This window comes from Pterocles gutturalis, unplaced genomic scaffold (genome assembly GCF_000699245.1).
Source record: "Pterocles gutturalis isolate BGI_N339 unplaced genomic scaffold, ASM69924v1 scaffold7609, whole genome shotgun sequence".
Taxonomy (NCBI): Eukaryota; Metazoa; Chordata; class Aves; order Pterocliformes; family Pteroclidae; genus Pterocles; species Pterocles gutturalis.
Window position 1 is genome coordinate 4,451 of NW_010130522.1, and position 23,317 is coordinate 27,767.

The window sequence follows — 23,317 nt, forward strand, 5'->3', positions numbered from 1 at the left end:
CAGGAAGTGTTTCCCTGACACCCCTTCTGATAATAAACACATCTGAAGGAAGATACACACTCAACATAATGATTGTTTGGTACAGAGGTTTGTTGTCTCATATATACTGGCTTCTACAACAGTATATCAAAGTAGGAAAAGCAGTTCATCGTCACCCCTGCTCTGAGTCACAGTGTCTCTGACAAGGAGTCAAGACTAAAACTACTCAGGAATACAACAGTAATGGAAGAAGAAAGCAGCGTGCAAAAGCAGTTCATTGGAATGTGGAAAAGTATTTTAATACTGGTTTTCTTTCTGAGTTTTTGGGGAAATCACAATACATTGAAGTCCCTCAGTTCACCAACCAAGTTCACTGGCCTTTCAGAAAGCATGTTAAGACCTAGAGATTAAAACAGCCTGTTTTAAGAAAGGGTCCCAGAGAGAATTCCAGTGAGTCCTTAATAAGTGCCAATAGTATTATTTTGATCGCTTTGTATAGTTGCTTACAGTTTTCCTTTGTTTTTGCACCCACTGAAAAAGTCATTGTTAACTTCACTCTTCTCTGACTGCTGTTTATGGCCCTGGCATTTGGGGGGATACTACTGGACAAAGCACTTGGGATTTTTCTCTTTTTAAGAGTTCCTCTCTCTCTCAAGTCAAGGATCAAGTGATTTTTCAGCATAGATACTCTAAATTCTAGCTGACAAATTGATTTTGACAGGAAACTTATCTTCTGAGTATAGCTGATGAAAAGAAGAAAAAAATCTTCACAGCAGTATACTGTGTCTGCTAAACAACCTCTCCATATTCAAGTTGCTCTAGTTGTTCCTTTGGCCACCAGTGAGGCTAGATAGACATAAATTAGGCAGTACTTTAAAATTATAAAAATGGTCCAGAAGGAACCATTGACTTTAAGATCCAGAAAAAAATCAGACAAAATGAGTCAAAGGTGTAATTTCAAGATGCCTCAAGGCATCTGCGTTTGAGTTCTGACCTGCTGCCGAGGATTGCAGGTGCCACCAGCAATATGGAAAGCGGTCGAGCAGCGCCTCCTTCTGTGGGCACGTCTGCTCGATCTTAAAGTCTGCTCTTTTTTCCGACAGGAAAAGTCTGGTCATTTTTCCCTTCCATAACTTACCATATCCTCTGGCTTGTCGCTGAGAAGTTCACTCTCAGTTCTCACAACCTGCAAGCCAGGAAGGGTGCTTAATCAGGGATATCCGTTTGGATGTATGTCTTTGGGCACTTATAGTCAGACAAACTAGCCTTTCAGTTTTGGTGTGTTTCCTGCTTCTGGTCTTGCTTGACTTTTCGTCTGGCCTCAGATAAATTGAGGATAACATCAGATTTTCTTATTTAGACTCTGTGAAAGTGTAAGTGGAACAGAAGTTTCATCCACTCTGGAAAAAGAGTGTAGATATACTTGGCAGTTGCAATAGAAATAAATAAAATAAAATAAAGTATCAACTGCAGCTGTTAAGTAGGGCATTTCCTTAAGATTGCCAGAGACACTGAGTTAATGTATTTTTATTTATACCTGCAGTCCACGTCTGGGTTGAGGTCTTTGGAGCCTGCTGCTGCAGAAATTAATCTGTTGTGGATCTGGCTTGAATAAGTCTGTCTTATTTAGACCCTATTGGTTTTAGAGAAGTAACATGCTGCTTTATTTCTTTGCTCTAGAATTACAAGTTCTTTTTTCTCAGGAGGCTCCCCTTGCACAGAAATGGAGGGCTGTTTCTACCTACCACTTCTACCGAGGGTGCTGGTTTGACTTGCTCTTGCTGGCCTTTGTCTGTCAGATTTTACTTTGAATCAGATTCTGTCAATGATGCCATCTCCCTTCCAGCCACCCCCACGGCCACATGATTAGCAGCAAACACCCTACCGAAGTGGCAGTTTCCTGGGGTTTCTGGACCTTTAGCTTTTCTCCTGTATTGAAGCTATCCCTGACTTAACACAAAATAATTCTTCTGGGGCAATCTTGTTCCAAAGTTTACAAGCTTGTCCTTCAGCCAGTCCTAAGATCACATTCAAGTGGAAAGGGCTGGAAGCATACTTGAAAACATCATACTTGAAAACATACGGCAATTTAACTTTCTCCTTTAAAATTCATGTTGTTATAACACAGATAGTTAAAAAGAGGTTCCCATAAAATTGGAAGTAGGTCTTTGTGGACCTCACATCACTTTTTCTTAGTGTTATCTCTTAATCAAGGGTATATCATGGCATAGCCTCATTTCTCATCCATCCTACCCTTTCCCAGTGGTGCTGTATGCATCCTTTCCTGCAGACAAAACCTTGGGCAAAATGCACCCCAAGTTTAACATTCATGGGTTTCCTGTTTTTCTGCTGCATTATTGGACAGTCCTGCCCAGAGCATGTGCCACCTAACAGCCATCAGCATAATTGCCTTCAAACGATTCGAAGGAGGGGAGCCTTATTTGACAGTTCTTCAAAGAGTACAAATTGATGCAGCTGTATTGATATCTACAGAGCTAAAGCGAGCAACAGGAGCTGTAACTCAGCACATCATGCATGATATTTTACAGATTTGAATGATACCAGAAGATTTTGTGCATCACTGCCTGTCCTCTAGCACCAAGAATACCTGCAGGGGAAAAAAAGAACTATAAACATAATTCTCTCTCCCTGTATTTGAAGATGATTGAAGTTATCCCTCTTCTTGTGGTGGTGGGGGTGGAAAGCTAAAGCTTATCTTCTCAGGCACCTTTGATGTCGTCATTCAGTCTTGCAACAATGTCAGCAAAAAGTCCTTCATTGAAAAAATGAAGTCAGAATTCTCTTAGTTTTAGAAGAAAGTGGAAAGCATTTGTCAAAAAAAAAAATCTCACTATGATTTTAGACTGAACCATCAGTAAAAGGAGATAGCTTTTTATTCTTTATAAATCCTCTCCCTTACTGCCTGGAAAAGAGCATAAAACGAAAATCAGATAAAGACTTTCCTAGGAAAGAACTAAAACGGCATTGTTCCAGAGCTAAGCACAGTTGCCATAACATAACATAAATGTTGCCACTAGATGACAGCAAATACGCATTTTCTGTGAGGTTTCCGTTCCTGTGAGCAGCTCAGTAACTAGAAGGCAGGCAAAGAATCCTGTGTTAAGGGAGGAGCTGCAATAAATCCCCATTTGGAAACAAATTCTATTCCCCCTGGAGACAACAGCAGAGTTCTTCATTGAGTATAATTCACTTACTGGGCTGTAAATTATTTGTTTCAGCCCAAGCAGCATGCTGCTTTATAGTCCTAACTTTGAAGAGTTACCACCTGTGATACTGGGCTTTCTCTTCTTTGCAAACCAGAAGTCCAGAAACTGATTCAGTTTTGATCTTTACTCACCTTCCTGCAATTCCTCTAAGGCAGATGTTGATCCCATGGGGATGTTTTCAGGAACAAGCAGCAGAATTTTTACAAAGAAGCAAATAAAAATATTATGATTAAGAAGGTTTATTCAGGCTATTATTTATGAGCAACCAGATCTAGATGAAAGTGTCCCTGCTCACTGCAGGGGATTTTGGACTAGATGACCTTTAAAAGTCCAATCCAAACCACTCTATGATACTATGATTATGACTGAATCATTCTGGAAAGTACAGTTTTAATGTCATATCAGCACAGCCTTTGTTCAGGTAACCCCCTAATACATTGATGGCAGCTGTATCAGTGTAAGGAAGGCATCAGAGTTTTTCAAAAAACAAGAAACTGAAAATTGTTGATACCAAAATTTCTAGAGGAAATGGGACTTTATTTCACCTAGCTAGCCTTTCTTTGTATTAGGGAAGGAACTGCCACAAAAGGTATCCATAGAAGAAAGGCTTTTTGAAGAAAAAAAACTGTAGAAGAAGAGTTTTTTGTAAGGTAGGCAAAGCTTTGGCAACAGGAAGAGTCAGCCACAAAGCTACAATCTTCTGTACTTGCGTTCTGCAGAAAAAAGGTGTTCCTAGCAGAGGGAAGCCAGCACATGGAGCAATTTATAAACTAGGAAAGTAAAGTTAATTCTTAGCAAAGCAGAGCAAATTAACACAAACAGATTTGCCTCACACTTGGATTTCTGAAGAACAGTTTCCTAATAAAACTGAAAGTAAAAATTGATATTTTTATAGTTTTTAAACTCAGTTTTCCCCCCTCCCCAAAGTCTGCTGTCATATATGAGCTCTTCATTCCTCAGCCCTGTAAGCTAATCAGTTGGACAGCAGCTAAAATAAGGAACTCATGAATATCGACACTCAGTTTTAAAACGTACTGTATAACATATGTGACTTTTCTAGAAAATATCATAGAGCAAAATACAGAAATGTGTAAGTGAAATGAAGTTTGAAACCTCAAGGACTTCAATCTATAAACTCCAGAAATACTTCAGAATTAGCAATGAATGTGGGCAGTCATTGCTTATAAAACAGGAGCAAGGACAGAAGAAAATGCTGGAGGCAGAAATGACAACTGCCTCTGAGTACTAGTTTTTCACACAGGTGATTAAAATAACTGACAAAACGTGCAGGGAAGGGGGGGGGAGCATAGCATTAGAAGGGAAGAGCAAACTAAATATTAAAAGCACAAGATTTTGAGTGATTCTGATAGCTAAAGGTTACTTCTAAAGCTGTGAATTCATCTTAGTTCCTAGCAGAAAAACAAAACAAAACATAACAACAACAACAACAAAAAACAAACCAGAAACCAGCAATATCCACTTTCTCAAGGGGCAAAATTTCTGATTTCTTCATCAAATTGAGCAGTTTTCCAAAGCATGTTTTGTGTTCTGTTCAGACAAAGAGAGGCTCCAGAAGAGAAGCTGGTTTTAAAACTGGCACCTGGTAACAATGCCACGTTGTGCCATTATAGTAAATTAAGCTATAGTAGTGTAGACCACCCCTTTCAACTGGCATGGTTGAAAATATTATCTTTTCCAGCCATGCATTACTGTTCATCAGCTAAAGTTAACGCTCATATCAGTCAATGCAAACATGATTTTCCCCAGTGCAGTGTTAAACCAGCCTGATGTTCAGGACGACCTGACCTAACGGGTTTGACCTGGCACTGGAAGGATTTAGGCAGCACTGGCTGGAGCCCTTCTGCAGGGAATACGGGCATCTCCAGGAGAGGAGCAGTAACTATTCACAACATTACTTTTTTTTTCCAAAGTGATTGTGTCAGTGCATCCTGAGAAAATGTGGTGAGAGACAATGGGGATGAAGGACCAGCCTGGAGACTGGCTGGTGCAGGAGGCCAGCCTTTCCACCCATGGGCTGCTCTGCCCTGCCCTGCTGTCGCTCAGGGGATTTAGCTGTACAACAACCAGGTCCCTTCACCCCATCATAATGGTATGACGTTGTTATACATTGTTAGCAGCTAATTGTAGTGTTGGTTTCTTAAAAAACTTTCTCCATAAGAAAAGATTCAATGCTGTGAATCTGAGTAACCTCTTGTGAATTAAAACAAATTTCTGCTCTGGGCAAAACACAGAGAAATATAGTCTTTCCCATTGCATTTATCTGAAAATTAAATTTAGCTGAAATGAAATGAAAATACCAATATCTTAGTAATTTTAAGAGTATAAAAATCATTATTAGCTGCTCATTCCTGTTAAGAAGAAGTTTCAAACAAGCTAACTGTGCTTATAGATGTGATTGAAATCCTGTTAAGACGACCACATGAAACTAGTAGATACTTCAGACTACTTGAGCAAGGACAGTAAGTTCACTGGGACTTTCCACTGTGCTTGAAGATTGGAAGCATTCATCTCTATTTTAGAACAATATTTGTGAGTAAATGCAAGTGACAAGTCTTTTACTCATATCTTACAGGTACCAGTATAATTTGGGTACTGACCTGTTGGAGAGTAGTGTAGGGGAGAGGGACCTGGGGGTCCTGGTGGACAGCAGGATGACCATGAGCCAGCACTGTGCCCTCGTGGCCAAGAAGGCCAATGGCATCCTGGGGTGTATCAGAAGGGGGGTGGTCAGTAGGTCGAGAGAGGTTCTCCTCCCCCTCTACTCTGCCCTGGTGAGACCGCATCTGGAATATTGTGTCCAGTTCTGGGCCCCTCAGTTCAAGAGGGACAGGGAACTGCTGGAGAGAGTCCAGCGCAGAGCCACAAAGATGATGAAGGGAATGGAGCATCTCCCTTATGAGGAAAGGCTGAGGGAGCTGGGTCTCTTTAGCCTGGAAAAGAGGAGACTGAGGGGTGACCTAATCAATGTTTATAAATATGTAAAGGGTGAGTGTCAGGAGGATGGAGCCAGGCTCTTCTCTGTGACATCCAGTGATAGGACAAGGGGCAATGGGTTCAAGCTGGAACATAGGAGGTTCCACTTGAATATGAGAAAAAACTTCTTCACGGTGAGGGTGACAGAGCACTGGAACAGGCTGCCCAGAGAGGTTGTGGAGTCTCCTTCTCTGGAGACATTCAAAGCCCGCCTGGATGCGTTCCTGTGTGATCTATCTAGGTGTTCCTGCTCCAGCAGGGCTATTGGACTCGGAGGTCCCTTCTAATCTCTAACATTCTGTCATTCTGTGATTCTTAACAAGCAAGACATTTCATAGTCTGCTTGATGCTTGATCTGTCACAGCTCAGTGCTTCTCCCAAAATTTCCATGGATGTCCGTGAACGCAGGACTCAGACCAAGCTGCGCTGGAGCCCTGACACCTCTGAGAAGCTGCTGGCCCTAACCAGACTTGGGCTTACTCTTTTGTCCACTTGCCCACCACATGTCCATGGCTGGAGGAATGGAAGGACCAGATGCAGGGCATGGGGATGGGAGTGTAACCTTGTCATCCTCCAGTATGGCACTGCCACTGCCACTGCCACTACCATAAGCTTTGTACTGAGTGTGCAGGGCGTCGCGCCTGCTCTGGCTGATCTTTTCTTGCCCTGCACCCAGCTTGGTATTATTTGGGACAGCAGTTTCTCTAACCCTCTGTTGCTAATTTGTTTTACATTTTTATCCTTATATGCTACAGCCATAGCTTTTCAGAGCTAGCAGTAACAAGCTGCCATTCCATGCAAAATGAGATATTTATGGCTGTAACGTAATGATGCAGTGTAGAGAAACAGATGCCTGATAATGTTATCAGTGGCCTTGAGGAGACAAGGATGTAGTGTAGAGGAGTACAGGAGTACTCCTGTGATAAGAGATGGGGTACAGGCTGAGTGAGCACTGGAGAGCCCATAACGATTCACCCATGGTCAGTTAAAACACTGCAGACCCGGACCTGGATAAAACTAGGCTTAAGTGTAAAACAAAGAGAACAAGTGCATGGTATCTAACATTTGTAAATGCACCTAGCAAATTGGGAGGCAAGGTGGAGCTGCAGAGCAGTGAAGGAAGAGCAAAGCGTGGTAGAAAACATAAGAAAAATATTGCTCAAGTGCATCTGAGAAGAAGGAGGAAGAAACTATGGACACTGCTCAGGGTGGCACTCCTGGTAGCAGGGGAAGTGTCATGGGTGGAGGTGCGGATGCTGCAGGGCAGCCAGGCTGACGAGGGCGGTGAAGGAGCACAGCAGCGCACGGGGACAGCAGACGGCTGGGACCCCAGCCTTACCCATGCTGTCCCCTCCAGCCATGTCCTCCACAGGGGACAGGATGTGACATGGATGACCACCCCCCCTGCCACTGCCCCAGTGCAGCAGGAAGGCACGAAAGGAGGTCATTATACTTCAGGATTAGAGAGTAAAAATCTATTGAAAATCTAGCAACAATCTAGCAAATTCAGAACTGCTTAAATTTTAAAGGACATAAAACAGAAAAATTAAACCTTATCCATCTCCCTCAGTCATTCCTGAAAATTAAACACAACAGATGATATAAACAAATGGCATGATGGTTACTGTAATGAGGAAGATAATTTCTGTTGTTTATTTTTGAGTTTAACAGAGCCTACTAAAAATGTGGAAAGTAGAATACAGCAAAGAAAGTGCTGGTTTGGGAAGGTGATTTCTGTAGATGCCTAATGTTCATGAGGGCACAGCGGCGATCAAAACATTGCAATTTGGCGCTAGGAAAGAAACTCCTTCTCTGCCTCGCCTAGGGAAGAAAGCTGATACAGAGGAAGGAGTCATAGCATGACAAGCTATACAGAAGATTCCAAGCTGCAGAGATGCCCCATTAACAGCAGCAAAAAAAACCCCCAGTATATGGACAGCTGCCATGGGAATTATGGAGTATGCCATTGGGGAGCAAACATAAAAAATAAGCATCTAAAATATGACAGTAAGTGTCTAAGACATCCATGGTTTGTTCCTTTATGACTCATTGCTGGAGCTCCTCTTGTTGGAGCTCCTCTTACTAAATCTCTGAACATTTTTTTCAAATGGAAAATGTAATGAGTTGGGCACTTCAGAGACTACTATTTCTAAAGATAGAGTTCAATTACATGAGGCTTTTACGAGATAAAGGGTATTTGATCACTTTGTCTATGAAGAATGGAAGTATAAGCAGCAACAAAGTTATCCACAATTTTACATTTACATGATGTTATAACTCAATCCATCACAGGGATGGCAATCAAATATTTGACTAATTTTCATGAAGGACTGTCATTTATGCAATCCAAAATATGTATCAGTGTGAGAATATGTATTAGTTTTCAAAATAAAGAGATGTAAATGATAAGGGAAACTGTGACAATATCACTCAACAATATATCCATCTCACGCAAATACCACCAATGGTCTGCTAAACAGAAAGAAACACTCTCTTTTTACCTTGCTTTAGTTTACAGAAATAATTAATTTCTGGAAACTTCAAGATATCTAAAACTACTTACAATGTGAGGAATGAAGTTATGTCTACTAATGTATCCACTGGGAGACTGAAGAGCTCTATCATAGCTGACACACAACTTCATGTATTAATCAAATGAGACAGCAGCTCCTGGCAGTGTAAGATTAACAATGTCTCCTTCCTCAGCAATTTGGAAACAAACTTCTACTGATTTTTTTTAGCAGAAGCAAAAAGAAATTTTTTAAGACTTCTGATAACAGAATGGCCTCATTTCTTTTTTTCTTTTTGTTTAGCTTGATACACCCTTTATCTTAAAGCAAATGTTAGGTATATGACAAGTAACACACCACTAGTATGGAAAAAAAATTTCTACTTATCCAGACACATCAGCAACATCCACATAGCACTGTAGCTAAGAGTCCATGCTTCAGAATATATGCTGCATGTCCAAGAATTATGTTTTGAAACATTTTTAATTCCACTTTATCTTCTTGCATTCACTCATTTCACATTCACCCAGCTGTAGTCAACGTATCCCTCTAAAGCTAAGAGGTGAACTCTGACTGCTGGAGAAGGTACAGGGCAAGAAGTTCAACTCTAAATTGTAAAAGTAATGAGCACAGAGACAAAAGTTTCCAACTAAGTTTTCAAGACAGCACCCAAACACAGTATCAGAGAACCCCATAACAAATCATGCAGGGCAGTCTAGACAACACAGTGAAAATGTGCTCCACCAGGTCCCCCACATCATGAACTGGCCAGGTCATGGCCTAGAAGAAATACGAGGTCAACTACATCTTTCAACACTTCAGCTATGTGAATAAACACTGCATTTGTAGCTATTATGTAGATAGTATATATTCCACGTGGTCTTCAGTCTCTGCTATCTATGTAGTTTTAGTTTTATTTATACAACAGGTTTAGAAGTAGCTGGGATGGCTGTATACGTTCAAAAATCACAAAACAAGTGGAAAGAGGTGAAAGACACTTTAATAGGAAACACTAAATGCTTTTCACTGTTCATTGTTGGCAATAATCACTGTTGCTTCATTTCCAGCAGTAAAAGAGAGTTAGCTGGAGAAAGCACTAGGCTTCAAACACTTTTACCATATTCCTACTGTAATACTTCATGGACAGCATTTTCCCTATCTGCATTTCTGCACAGGTAAATGATGTTACTGACATAACTTAGCCAAATCCAAAATGGTAGAATTCTTTGTGTTTGATTCTAGACCCTAAAAGCTAATCTTCAAACAGTAGGTCAGCTAGGATTCTTAGGACGACTTTCAGGGTTTAACTGTCGTGTAAACTGGAAGAGGAAAAAGGAATTACTATACTGCATGTCATTCACTCTTTTCTGTCACAAAAAGCTTGCAGGGTTAAGCACAGACGTGTCATCTTTTTTTGTAGTTTGATGTCAACTGTTTCCTTGTTCCCCTCTCACAGTGGCTATGAATACTTCTTTGACGGTCTCCTTATCCAAGTTCCTGCCTGTAAAGAGAAATAAATTAGCTAATTGTATTTTACAGCTTATTACAAAAAATGAACTCAAGTAGCAACTTTCTCAGCACAAACAAGTGAAAACAGAGCACTGTCACAATTAAGCTGCAGGTAACAAAATAAATTTCAATTTTACAAGCAACAACAGACTTCAAGCTCTACAAGTAAAGGAAAGGAGGAAAAATTGGGGGCGTTTTGGTCATAAAAACACTCTGCAAAGCAGAGAGTAACAAGTAGGAAACAGAAATGTACAACCTCAGCATTACAAGCATTTCAGAAGCAAAACAGATTTTATACATTTTAATGGCTATAATCACCTTCCTTACAGTTACTGAATATTTAATCATTCATTCCCATCACCATATTTCTAATTCTGTGTTAAAAGAAAACATTACATACACCAACATTATTTATGAATACTTAGTAATTTCTTTTCTCTTATTTTAATGTCACTGAAAGAGATAGTGTAGATTCCTCTCAGTTGGGAGGTTTTGATGGATAAACCTTTGAAAGTTATGCTGAACATACTCACTGCTATTATTCTGGCCAATTTAGGCTGGTCACTTTTCCCTGGACAAGTTACAGGACCGCATGCTGAAATAACAGCTTCTGAAAAGCCAAACGAGGAGATAGGTAATTTCCTCTCACCTATTAGGACCAGTCTGTTTGTTCTCTTTTCGTCTTCTTTCCAGGCTACTGCAGTCTCTTCCAGATCATAGAGTTCATGGACAGCTTGGACTATCACCTGATGAGATTTGCCTTGAATAGATACCAGTCCCTTATCAGAAAAATAACTGTTAGGATAGATAAACAAACCTTTAAAAAGGAAATATATAAGAGGGGGGAGAAAACTTTGAAACCAGGCCAAGCACAGAAAAATATTTCTGGCAACTATGCACCAGTTAGTCAAAATAACCATGTAGTATGACCACTTCTGTTCATAATATCTGTTCTCACATCTCCTTATTTTGTTAAAGACTAGTAATTACACTTTGTCATATTCTGCCTTCTGTTCCTCATTTGGTCAATATCTAGCATGTTCAAGGAAAAATAAAATGTCATCAGCTACTTTGCCACTTTGATTACATATATAGGGTAGGATTTACACATCCATGAAAGATTAATTGCCAGCAGAGATTACGTAACATGAGCAAAAACGTTTGATTTCAGATTATTCTCCTGAAGGTCTCATGCGCAGCACATTCACTATTCTGAGACAGAGTCTTTGAATACTGGAGAAAGAAGAAACATTTGTGAAGTAAAATGACTAGCAACAGAACTAGAAGGCACTACTGTCAGAGTGAGCCCATTAACCCACATAGCAAAAGTTGCATTAAAAGTTTTAATCACTTCATGTAAAACTTCATAGAATATTTTAGTAGAACACATCCTGTAAAACATGTCTTATACTTCCCTAAAGGAAAAAAAAAGGTAAAGATATTTAATTAAAAAAGGTCTGCATTTGACTTATTAGTTGGAATTCTGTGACTATCACTGACAAAAGAATCGTGACTGAAGGTAAGATATAAACATAAAAGCAACAAACTTTGGAGCCCATTCTCATTCAAATCTGTAATTAAGTTGCTATTTCACACAACCCTTGCTTTGCCTCACACCCCTCCCAATAAAGCTTAAATTACTGCTAAATTGCAGCAGTGTGAGAGATTTCATCCGCAACAATAATTACCTGGGGTTCATTTGCTTTTGTGTATTTGTCTGTGACTGAGGGCCAGCACGCAGCTTATCACAGGCCTCAGATCTCCTAAAGAATTATTTGATTCTAATGCTCAGTTCAACAAAAATATACTTGTGCATAGCAATACTGTTTTCAGACAGCTATCAGTGGCTATTTTCTTCTATTTGTCAGGAAGGGGAAGGCAAGGATATTCTCATTTTGTTGCTCAAAGAGGAAGTATATAACCTTTTTTCCAATGAAATGAAAATAATTGTTACTATCCATGGCACACAAGTGTTCTCAGAAAACAAACCAGAGCATATTTTCTTGTATTTCTTACAGCCTACCAAATGACAGACTTAATTCTCATTTTTGAATTATTTACTTGGCTGCTTGGTATGAGGAAATGAAAATATATCCAAAATTGTCACCTATACTCCTCTCAAAACATATGAAGTGCCCATGAGAATGAATACTTAGAGGCTGCATCTTCAAAACTACAGTCAGACAATAGGGTAAAAAGTTTTAAGTGTAGACCACAACTGGTCTTGTGCTGCTATGTTATGCCACATTCAACTTCTGCATATTATGGCAAAAATTATAATTATGGGTAGTAAAATATATTATCCAATCCACAGTATCCAATCTCTAGATAAGCAGACATTATGTGAGACAGATGGAACCTTTCAAAGCAATGGAGATGAAAAACAAAAAAGTGGTTTAACTGTGTCCTAATTATTAACTCTGCCACTGATGTCTGGGACTCTACATCTTCCCTCTCAATTCAAAACCAGTAGGACAAATGTTTGCTTCTCTGCCAGCTATCTCCTTTTGAGTTGTTCCACCAGCCAGCGGGTAACAAACTGTCTCTATACAGAACAATGACAAATTGCTATCCCCCATCTTGGCTGCTCTGCTACAGTGAACAGTAGCACCTTTGATAGGTGCTACAGCACACTCCAGTTTTTCAGGTGTAAAACAGGAAAAGCACGAAACAAAGAAGCTGGTAATTACTGACTAACCTTCAGTCTTATGACATCCATGGTCCGCCCAGTCTTATCTTTCACATTCTTCTCCCACAGAAGATTCTGTGAAAAGGAAAAATGTTTTCATAAACAGAATAGCATGGGATGATTTTCTGTAAAAAAGCTACAATGATTTTTCAGTTGATAGTGATGTATTACTTACTTGAATAAAGAGATGTAAGTTTTCTTCTTTTATATTTCCTGGAACTTCAAATGTTACTGTAATTATACCCTGCAAATGGAAAGACGCACTTATTATTACCAAACTGAAAAAAACATTTCATTACATTAATTTCAAAAGGTGTTCTATATAACTTGGCCTCATAAAAAAGCAACTATATACCCACATCAAATTAAAAAAAATAATACTTTTCTGTTCTGCTCTGATTTGAAGTGTTATGCTACACTTTTCAGTTCTGTTTGGGTGTGCACTTAAGGGGCATGTGCAATACTTGGAACAGTTTAATGCCATCAGTTTTTACAGCTAATTCTTTGCTGTTGCTGATGCTTGTTCTCAAAGAAAGGCTAATAATTTTAATTCTTATAGGCTAGTAGGCTTGTGTCGGAGAAGGCATGCCATGCTGTGCCATGCCTCTCATGTCTGTCAGGTTGGAGAAGGCATGCCATGCTGTGCCAAAGTGGGACATACACCCCTGAGAGACTGGAGCTGCTTGTTTACCCACAGAGCAGGGGCACTCCATGGGTACTGGGGACCCTGCGTGAATGACAGGGAAAGAACCTAAGGAACAGAGCAGTGATGAGGATCAGAAAGTCATTACAAAAGCACCCCCATTTCCTATGCCACACGTGGCCTTGCTGGAAGAACTTGGACAGACTAAGTGTAACCCACTGAAAAAAACAGAGAAAGTTGGGGGAGAGAAGGAGAACTGTTCATCTAAGTGTTTGTGTCACTGGTTTGGATTTTTTTCAGTACTGAAATCAGCAATTCTAAGTTTTTGTTGCCTGGCAATAAATTCCGTAATTCCTGACTTAAGATTGTTCTGCTTTCAAGGAGGGTCTAAACAGAAAAAGATATTGTGATCACAACACTTGGAAATCAAACAAACAAAAAAAATAAATTTAAAAGGGAGCCTTTCTAGTAAAACCTGTACAACTGTAAGACAGTTGCTTAAAAGTAGCAATTTGCAAAGAACTGTTTATATTCTGTAGGGATGATGGACCGGACTCTTTTTCCTTAAATTCACCTTTGAAATTAGATATGCTGTTCACAAAGTACTGTATTTGCTCAAATAAAAGCCACAAAGGCAGAAATGCTATTTGCAGTTGCATTACACCAGCATCATTTTATTGCACGGAGGGTGAGAAAAGATCCTGCCCTGATATAAACAAACATTGGGTTGAGTATCAGGGGAGCAGGGGATGAGGAACACATTTTAGAATTTAATTTGACATACTAAAAATAATATCAACAGAAGTGTTTTTTTTTTTTTTAGCATACACGCTTACACGATTGCTACCTAGTTTATAGGACAGAATCTACGCCACTGTTACAATTTAAACTTTTATTATTTCTTGTGAAACCAACACAAAGCACTCAAAGAATAGCAATCTACACGTGCTTAACTACTCAGTGAAGTTTTATTACAGCTTTAAAGAATGCAAAATCATCAATAACATCTCCCTGATATCTACATACACAGACAACATTTGGGCAGAAAACCTACAGGATAAAGATAGGCTACAAACTTAGGACTTGATTTTGCAAGTATTAAAAAGAGTAGTGCTATTTGTCTGTTTCAGTAACACTCTCCAAGTGAATCAAGGTGACTGTCTGGAGCAGTGGAAGTCTAAAAGCTATTTTTGAAATAAAGACTTACTATATCCATTTAGATTCTATCTACAACAAAGCACATTCCTGTATGTATTCAATGTAATCTTCCAAAGATCTTAAATCATGTTACTCCCCAATGGAAACCTTCTGAAAAGGAAACATGATTAGCATGCAATGCTTGTAATTACCCTGAACAACCTTGTTGTTGCAAAAAGATTGAAGTGGTAGTTTTGGTATTACCTTATCTAGATGTGCACGTGTTGTCTTTACATGTTCAAGCTTTTTCTGCAAACTGAAAATAAGTAACGTTAAATGCTGCATTTGAGAAGGATGGACAAAATGTCATTATTTCAAAATTTAAATAGGCTTCAGTGTTTCAGAGCAAAACTAAAATAGCAAAGACAGACAATATACTCAGAATAGGCTTCAACTGGTAATTCAGTTTTAATCTCAAAATAGATATGTTTAATTATTGGTTTGATCTAGTTAATAATTTCTGCAAGACATTAACTTTTCAAAATATAAACACAATTAGATTACACAAGTGATAGGCAATATATTTTGGATTTTAAATATTTATACTTCAAGAAGTACGACACCCTTGATACTCCTTTGTGTAGGAACAAGAGGCAAACTACACCATTAAAGCAAGAAGGGAGAAATAAATAACAAAGATTTTTCAATTTATTAGACGCTGATTTTTTGAAAAAAAACTTTAGAAGAATTATTTGAAAAGTAAGAAGAAAAATTTTACAAAGCTGTTTCTCGTGGGAATGAAAACTGTAACACTAAGTGAAATACCACATTCCCAGCTTCCATTTCAACTCTGCTGTAGAGCTCATTTCTACTGTGCAGTGTGCCTGCTAATTTAAAATTGGTCCTCTCTACTTTATAAAGGAACTTGGGGAATTGTTTTGTAAACTAAGATTCAGGGTCTTACTGTATCATTTCCTGTGACAACATAGATTTTTACTGCAACTTTAGATTACACAACCACATCTGTCTTTAATCAAGACAGTACAAGATTTCTTCAAACACTGTTTCTGTACCAGAGAACATTCCCTCTGTCTTATGTCCAACATGGAGAAAAAAAAGAATACCACCACAGAAGTCACTGTGGTAACAGCTATTACTTCAGAGAAGATTGCCCATAAAAATATATCCTCCTACTCTGATGACTAGATTTTAAGAAGCCTTTAATGGTGGGGGAAAAGGTACAGACTGCTGCTGAAGTAACATTTCACACTCATACTTCTTTCATCTTCTTTGCTTTGTTTTCTTCTTCTCATACTGCATTCCACCGAATCCAGAACTCTTGATGTGTTTCCTATAATTTCAGGGCATGTAGAGACCTAAAAGGTTCTACCAGTACAGTCACACCAATCAGATGCTGTATCTGTCTGCTATGCCAGCAGAAATCCTTACTAAAATTTTATGTAGGGATTTCTGTGTCTATGAACTGATAACCAGGTAAGCAATTTCACTGCATAGAGTGCAAATAAAACCAAAAGAAAGGGAACTTCATTTAAGCCGTCTAGAGCTTTCTTGGTGCTTTTTAGAATTTGTCCTGAACTGCTGCAATATTACTGTTTCCTCTGTTTTAATACCAAATATTGAGAATCTCTAAAGGAACTGCAAGCGAGACAAGAGGGAAGACTAGACCAAGGAAATAAAGATTTTTTTGTTTGGCAGCTCCTTAAGGACTTTCTCAGTTTTGCAGAGCACAGCACTTCTTAGTAAACCTTGCAGAACTGCCAATTAATATTACAGCTAATCAGATATAACTGTGAATTGCCATTATCAAGAATGATCCTTTTCTGGTTCACATCTTCTTACTGCTTTCTCTCTGTTGTGTGGCTCCAGGATGAGTCAGTTCAGCTAGCTGATTCATCATAAGAACTCAGGACATGGGTTTACGATCTGGTTTATGACCTAATAGTTATCTATTGCCCATAAAGGATGTATTTGCCTTCCTCCTCCCTTAACCTTCTTTTGGATGCCTATCCTGATACCTCCCTGATGCTGCCATTGGTACAGATCTGACTGGTAAATTCAAGGAGCTCAAAAGAAACACTACTCTTCATACATCAGACAACAGCCAGTGTCAATAAAAAGAAAGGGCAGCAGCATCAGGAAAAGCAGACTATCCTTTGGATAGTACTGTACCAGTTCACTGGGAAAACTCACAAGTGCATCTCATCTGCTACAGGAATCTTCTGCAATTTCTCCCTTTTGTCAATAAGAAACGGCTACATTCCTCTACCTGAGGTGAACAGTGTGTGTCCAGGAAGAAAAATAAAGCTGATACTGCCCCTGTTTGCATATTCCCTCCTTTCCTCTATGATTGTTCGGTACTCCTTGCTCTCTTCACTGAACAACTTCAGGACATGAAGTGAACAGAAAGTCCTTCTCCCCTCATCTCCAATTTTACTTTCCCACCCATCTAGCATGCTGAAGCACACATTTGGCATTAAAAAAAATATGGAACACAGCAGACAGAATTTGCAGTGGCTTTGTTTATTGCGGAACCTCAGTCCTTAATTGTCTCCTGTGAAAACTAAGGAGCCCTCCAGTTCATCATGATGTGAAGTGAGAAAAATCTTGAAATCCTTTAAGAGAACCAGACAAGAGTGTACAAATCTACTCTACTGCCAGTATTAAAGCAAAACTCGTATTTGGGGAAAAAAAGACAACCAACCATACACACTTTGGCTCTCTTAACTTTATACAGCCAAAAGCTTTTGTTGCATGCATTTCAAGTAGAAAAAAATATCAGTTTCAGATTTTTAAAAAGTGACTAAACTAGAATTTCTAACAGAAACTTTTTTCAGATGGAAAATTAAGCCAGGATTTGAGTTTGTCTGTTTCATGCATATATTTATACAATGGACATAATTTCTAGCCAAAGACAGTGAAATTATCACCATACCTTATTCCAGATAAACTGTCAAAAGCATGCAGGTCCAAGACATTGGAGAGATCAACTCTAAACAGAAGGAAGAAAGCAAGCTTTTAATTTTTGCTATATTTAGATTGTGTATATACTTAAGTAATTATTTTAAAATTGGTTCACTGAAGCTTATGTTTGTTTTCCTATCTAACAACTAATGCCATCGATCTTCATCCTTACTTTTGGATGCTGGTTGGTACTATCTCCTACAAGGAAATGGCGTGTTTATTTACACAGTAATGTTGGAATGTTTAATCACGGGAGAGACAGTGTGTGTCATTCACTAAAGAGTATTTACTAGTAACACAACAGTTGTCACTGAGGACTGAATCTGAGGTCCACTTAATCTAATATCCAAAATTTAATGCTGGCTGGCATCAGACACCAGATAATGATACAGATGTGCATACTACACTTCACATATTGGATCTCTTCCTAATGGACACGGACAGATACTGATTTAAGATGCAAAGCATGAAGTTTAATATCCTCTTCAAAGTTGTTACCCATGCTGGATATCATCATAATCTTTACAGAAACCTTTTTTTTTCCACCCCACGTTACAAAAATCTTGGCCTCATACTTGCACTAATTTCCTAAGGCAATCAGACCTATGCATATGGAATTTATGAGTCATTTAACTTTATCAAAGAGTTTGCTTCTTTTCCCCCTCCAAAGCATTTCATTGACCATTTCTGTACTTTGCCTTGCAACTAAAGAACCAGGAACTCCTGATGTGCTTTCTCAAAAATCACCATTTGTTCTCAGTAAAATCATCATGTTGTCACTTCTTTGATTTCATCTGCAGCAATCTGTTGCAAATCTTTTTCATCTAAGTCTTTTCCTAAACCCTGATCATCCTTCATTATTTTCTTCCCCATTCCGTGGCAAAGGTAAACTTTCCCATTCCTCATAATACAGGAAAAATTCCAGAACTTCAAAAATTCATATCATGTTCCCAAAAGTTTACTAAGCAGGAGGAAAGGGAAATGCTACAACTGTGACTTTGCAACTCCACCGTCTGCAGTATTTGTTCTTCTTTTGTCTTTCAGTCATTCATGCTGCACTCAAAAGTACACACATTAGACGAAGAAATATAATGCTTGCATAGAAGTAATGTAAGTAATAGAGAGGTTTCAAAAATAAAAGATAGGCACATTTGGATATTGTAAAATTAGCTGTAAGTAAACATCCAATATTTCCCATCAGAATAAAATCCTGATTAAATTAAACTTGGAGCCAGAGTATTCTCACTTCCACTTACAGAGAAAAAGTGCCAGTAACATTATTCTAATAAAACTCAACTTAATGAAATACTAACTTAATGATACTGAATAAATTTACAGAATGGACAAATTAACAATAGTCTAAATTTTGCAGCAGGATCTACAATGACACTTTAGACATTAAAACTCTTATATCAAAAAAGCTGATGAACATTATAAGTTTGATTATAAGAATTGCTCACAAGTTTATCCATATTTGCTGTTTTGTACGTAAGTCCCTAAATGACAATAAATCCATTGAAGAAAATAACTTTTCATGTAATAGAGACATGTGCTGACTTAAGAAAAATTATTTACTGAGGATCACTAGAAGAGCAATAAATGAATGTGAAACAGCTCTCAGTAACAGAATTTATTATACCCTCTATAATGTTATTTATTCTTGTTCTAAGCACTCATCAACTGGATTTACAAGTTAACAAGAAAGAATAGTGAAATTGTCAAAGCTACTTAAATATTTCACCTTGCTCCTTGAACAAAGTAATGAAAAAAATGAGAATTCTTATAATCTAACATGACAGTCACTAAAGATAATGCTTTTCATAGTGCAACTGTTCAACAGCAGGGCATAAAACTTCCAGTGATCAGACTGCTGACAGAAATTCAAATAAGTTAAGCCAACAGAAATGTTAACAAGAATAACATTTTTGGAAATGTAAATCGAGCTGATTTTTAGATTGAAATCAGACGAGCACCTCTCTTCAAAACCCTGCATTACCAAATAGCATACATATTCTACAGCTACTTGCTGGTCCTATCTCATCAGCCAACACCAGCAAATAGAGAGAGAAAAAGTGTAGAGAAGAGTCTCTACACTTTCCAACCACATTTGACAATAACTTTAATAAAATATACTTGGCTTTTTAAGAGTGTATCTACTATTTTCCCTGCAAAAATTGCTTAAAACAGGAACCTGTATTATAGCAACATTTATCACAATATAGTAAAATAATTGATGTAGTAGTACACAAATCAGTCCTAGCAGCCTGAAAGATACACTGCTCTCCTAATGCTCCTGGGAATACCATCTCCATTTAATTCCTTATTAAAGAAGAAATCTGAGCCAGAATTTCAATGAAAAATAGCAAAGCCAACACAATTAGTTTTCCTTCTTACAAACTTCCTTGCACTGCTTCCGAGGTCATTTTTTAGTAACAACTACTTTGCAGCAGCCATCATTGAGAAAAATCTTTTAAGTGGACACAATAGAAAGAAAACATTACAGTGCATGTGACCAATGATTAGCTCAGAGACAACTTGGCCTTACAAGTTGCTCTTCAGTAACAAGATCTGCTTAACAAGTCATGAGAAACTTTTAGTTTCTACCCATGACACTCCCTTAAAAATCTGCTAAATTTTCAGAATATGCTGAAGCCAATTCAACTACATCTGCATTAGCATTTTTCAGGAACTTTCCAAATGCAGCAACGTGACTAAAACGCAATTTTAACAATTAGAAGACATATTCATATCAGACTTAGAACAAAATGCAGGTTTGGGGAAAAAAATGCCCAAATCTTTGTAAAATCCATTTCTCATGTAAATAAGAAATATTTATGGTTACATTGCAAAGTCCAGCAAAACCCATTAGTGAGAAGCTCTGTAAACTAAGCTACATTTTAATAGTGATTTTTTTTTTAAATAGTTACACACTAGAGTGTAGGATGTGAACATAAGCAAAGAAAAACACACAAAAAAATTACTTGTTGAAAGAATTCCTTTATCTAGATGCTTATTAGTAAAATAAATATTGAGTTAAGTATTTCCATTTCAATAGTTTTCCTTTAAGCAACTGATCTAATAGCATACTTAAATCTGTCATGAAAGAAGCAGGATCTGGTACCTAATAATAGTGGCCATTTAATACCTTGATCTTTGTGTCTCTACAATTTTAACAAGTCCATTTATTGACCTAAAATAAAATAGAAAAATCAGAAGTTAAATGAAAATGCAACCATAATATATTGCTTGAACAAGTTAACCATGGAAAGCAGCATGAGAAATAGCATCACAATAAGCCCAACTCTGTTATCCACTTGTTGAACAAACCAACAGACACCCCAACAGACTTTGTTTTTTTAAGTTTTTCATCTCCCAGGTAAGGGCCGGGGAACTCTACAACTTCTGACAATAAAATACTAACAGTAAGAACAGCATTTTCCTTTCCAAGACTTCTCATGATACACTCCACTGGGTTTAAGCATTTTTACTTTTAGAATTTAAACCACTAATAAAGTTGTGAAGTATTTAAAATTTTTAATGTTTCATTTTGGTTATCATAGTATTGATGGAAAAAGATGGGACAAGTCTTTGATCACTAATTTGATTCAGACCATTGCTACTTCTACAACCATGACAATTATTTGGGATTTCTACCATATATCTTTGCATTTGCTAGTGAATTCATATCTACTAGATTTGTTTTTCCCTGATGCTAATTCTGAAAAATGGGAACAGCTGCCCAAAAATGTAAAAGCCTGGACACTTAAGACAAAGGCTTGTCCTTAGTAGGTAACATCCAATCCTACCTAGACACGCAAACTGTAAGATTGTATAAGCACATAAAAGTAGTGAAATGCCTTTAGCAAGGGGAAGTTTATTTTCCCTTCTGACTTAATGATTTGTGTCAATGTAATTGTGAGGTCTAACCTCTATATTAACAGCAAGAAGGAAGGAACTATGTTTAAATAAAAATGTTTGAGCCAGTACAGTGTTACAGTTATGCCAAAAGTTTCATACCTGACAGATGTTCTGACTTTATCCAATTCTTCCCCTGAAACCAAATCTGTTTTATTGATGATTACAAGATCAGCTAAAGCAACCTGCCTACGCATTAAGGAAAAAAAAAAAGAGAAAAAAAGAAAAAAAAAAGAACATGAACAAATACTTTTTCTGTAAGGCAGAAACACCATCTCTCCCACAGGACCAAAAACAAACAGCATGAGTACTGTTAGTACAGAAAGGCAAGCACTAATCACACTAGAACACTATGGAGTATGACTAAAGCACTACTGGCTTCTCCTTGAGGTGCTCCTCTGTGCCATAAGAGGGGCCTACCAAGCTACAAAGGCTTGCTAGTTTTGGGGTATTTTTTAAAAAAAACATCACCTAATCCAAAGTGCTTGGTGATTTATGAACTTCACAAGCCATACTTGAAATCATACTTGAAATCTCTTTGCCTTATGAAGACTTTTACTGTTACAGTTATCCTTAATCATTGTCACTCCACATCTAGGGAAACATATTGCTCTATCTCCAGTTCTACTTTGAGTATCTGATAGATCCTACCATGCAGTTCTTTCCCCCTCCCACACACAGGTGGTTCCCCTTCACTTATGAAGACATTTCTAATGAACTCCTATACAGCACAGTTCCTAACTGTGATATATAAAATTAATTTACACATCCATACCGAGATGCTTCATTGACAAGGCCTTCTGGCTTTTCTTCTGTCAAGTGCTAGACAAAAAATGAAAACTGGATTAAGCATATTCAAATTACATTTCAATTCATTTGCAATGAAAGGAAAAGTCAAAACCATTTCAGCTGAGTTATGTTTATCAACACAGTATTGATGAAGATTGCATCTAGAATATTTATGTAAAATTATGTTGAAAAGGTACATTTATACATTTACCATTACAGAAGCTTATAATTAATTTTATGAGAACTCTTCTCTTAATGAATTTTATTATTAGAATGCTGAAGAGTTGGTGTATTGGGTTTGCATGGCAAGGTATTGGCAGGAGGGGGGCCACAGGAGTGGCTTCTGTGAGAAGGTCTGGAAGCTTCCCTCATGTCTGATAGAGCCAATGACAGCCGTTCCCAGGTATGGCCAAGGCTGAGCCCATCAGTGACAGTGGTAGTGACTCTGTGATAACATAGTTAAGAAGGGGAAAAAGCTGCTGCACAACAGCAATTGCAGCCGGAGAGAGGAGCGAAAATATGTGAGAAAAACAATTCTGCAGACACCAAGGTGAGTGGAGAAGGTGTGAGAGAAGGTGCTCCAGGCGCCAGAGCAGAGATTCCCCTGAGCCTGTGATGCAGCCCATGGTGAGGCAGCTGTGCCCTCGCAGCCCATGGAGGACCGCACACCAGAGCAGGTGGATGCCCAAAGGAGGCTGTGACCCTGCAGGAAGCCCACGCTGGAGCAGGCTCCTGGCAGGGCCTGTGGAGCCATGGAGAGAGGGGCCCAGGCTGGAGCAGGTTTGCTGGCAGGACTTGTGACCCCCTGGGGGACCCATGCTGGAACAGTCTGTTCCTGAAGGACTGCACCCTGTGGAACAGACCCACACTGGAGCAGTTTGTGAAGAACTGCAGCCCTTAGGAAGGGCTCACACTGGAGAAGTTTGTGGAGAGCTGTCTCCTG

At 38.5% G+C, this 23,317-nt stretch overlaps 1 protein-coding gene across 1 annotated transcript; it reads right to left on the reverse strand.

The window, feature by feature from the left end:
* Positions 1–1,117: 1,117 nt before the first annotated feature.
* LOC104460557 (putative COBW domain-containing protein 7) lies at positions 1,118–18,543 on the reverse strand (the record flags this gene model as incomplete). The annotated part of the gene is made up of 8 exons (XM_010080247.1): positions 18,451–18,543; positions 17,642–17,721; positions 14,953–15,004; positions 13,084–13,152; positions 12,918–12,983; positions 10,869–10,998; positions 10,165–10,211; positions 1,118–1,165 (listed from the first exon to the last, which is right to left on the reverse strand). Coding segments are annotated over exons 1-8 (585 nt in total), but the record flags the coding sequence as incomplete, so codon positions are not given.
* Between the last annotated feature and the right edge of the window lie 4,774 nt (positions 18,544–23,317).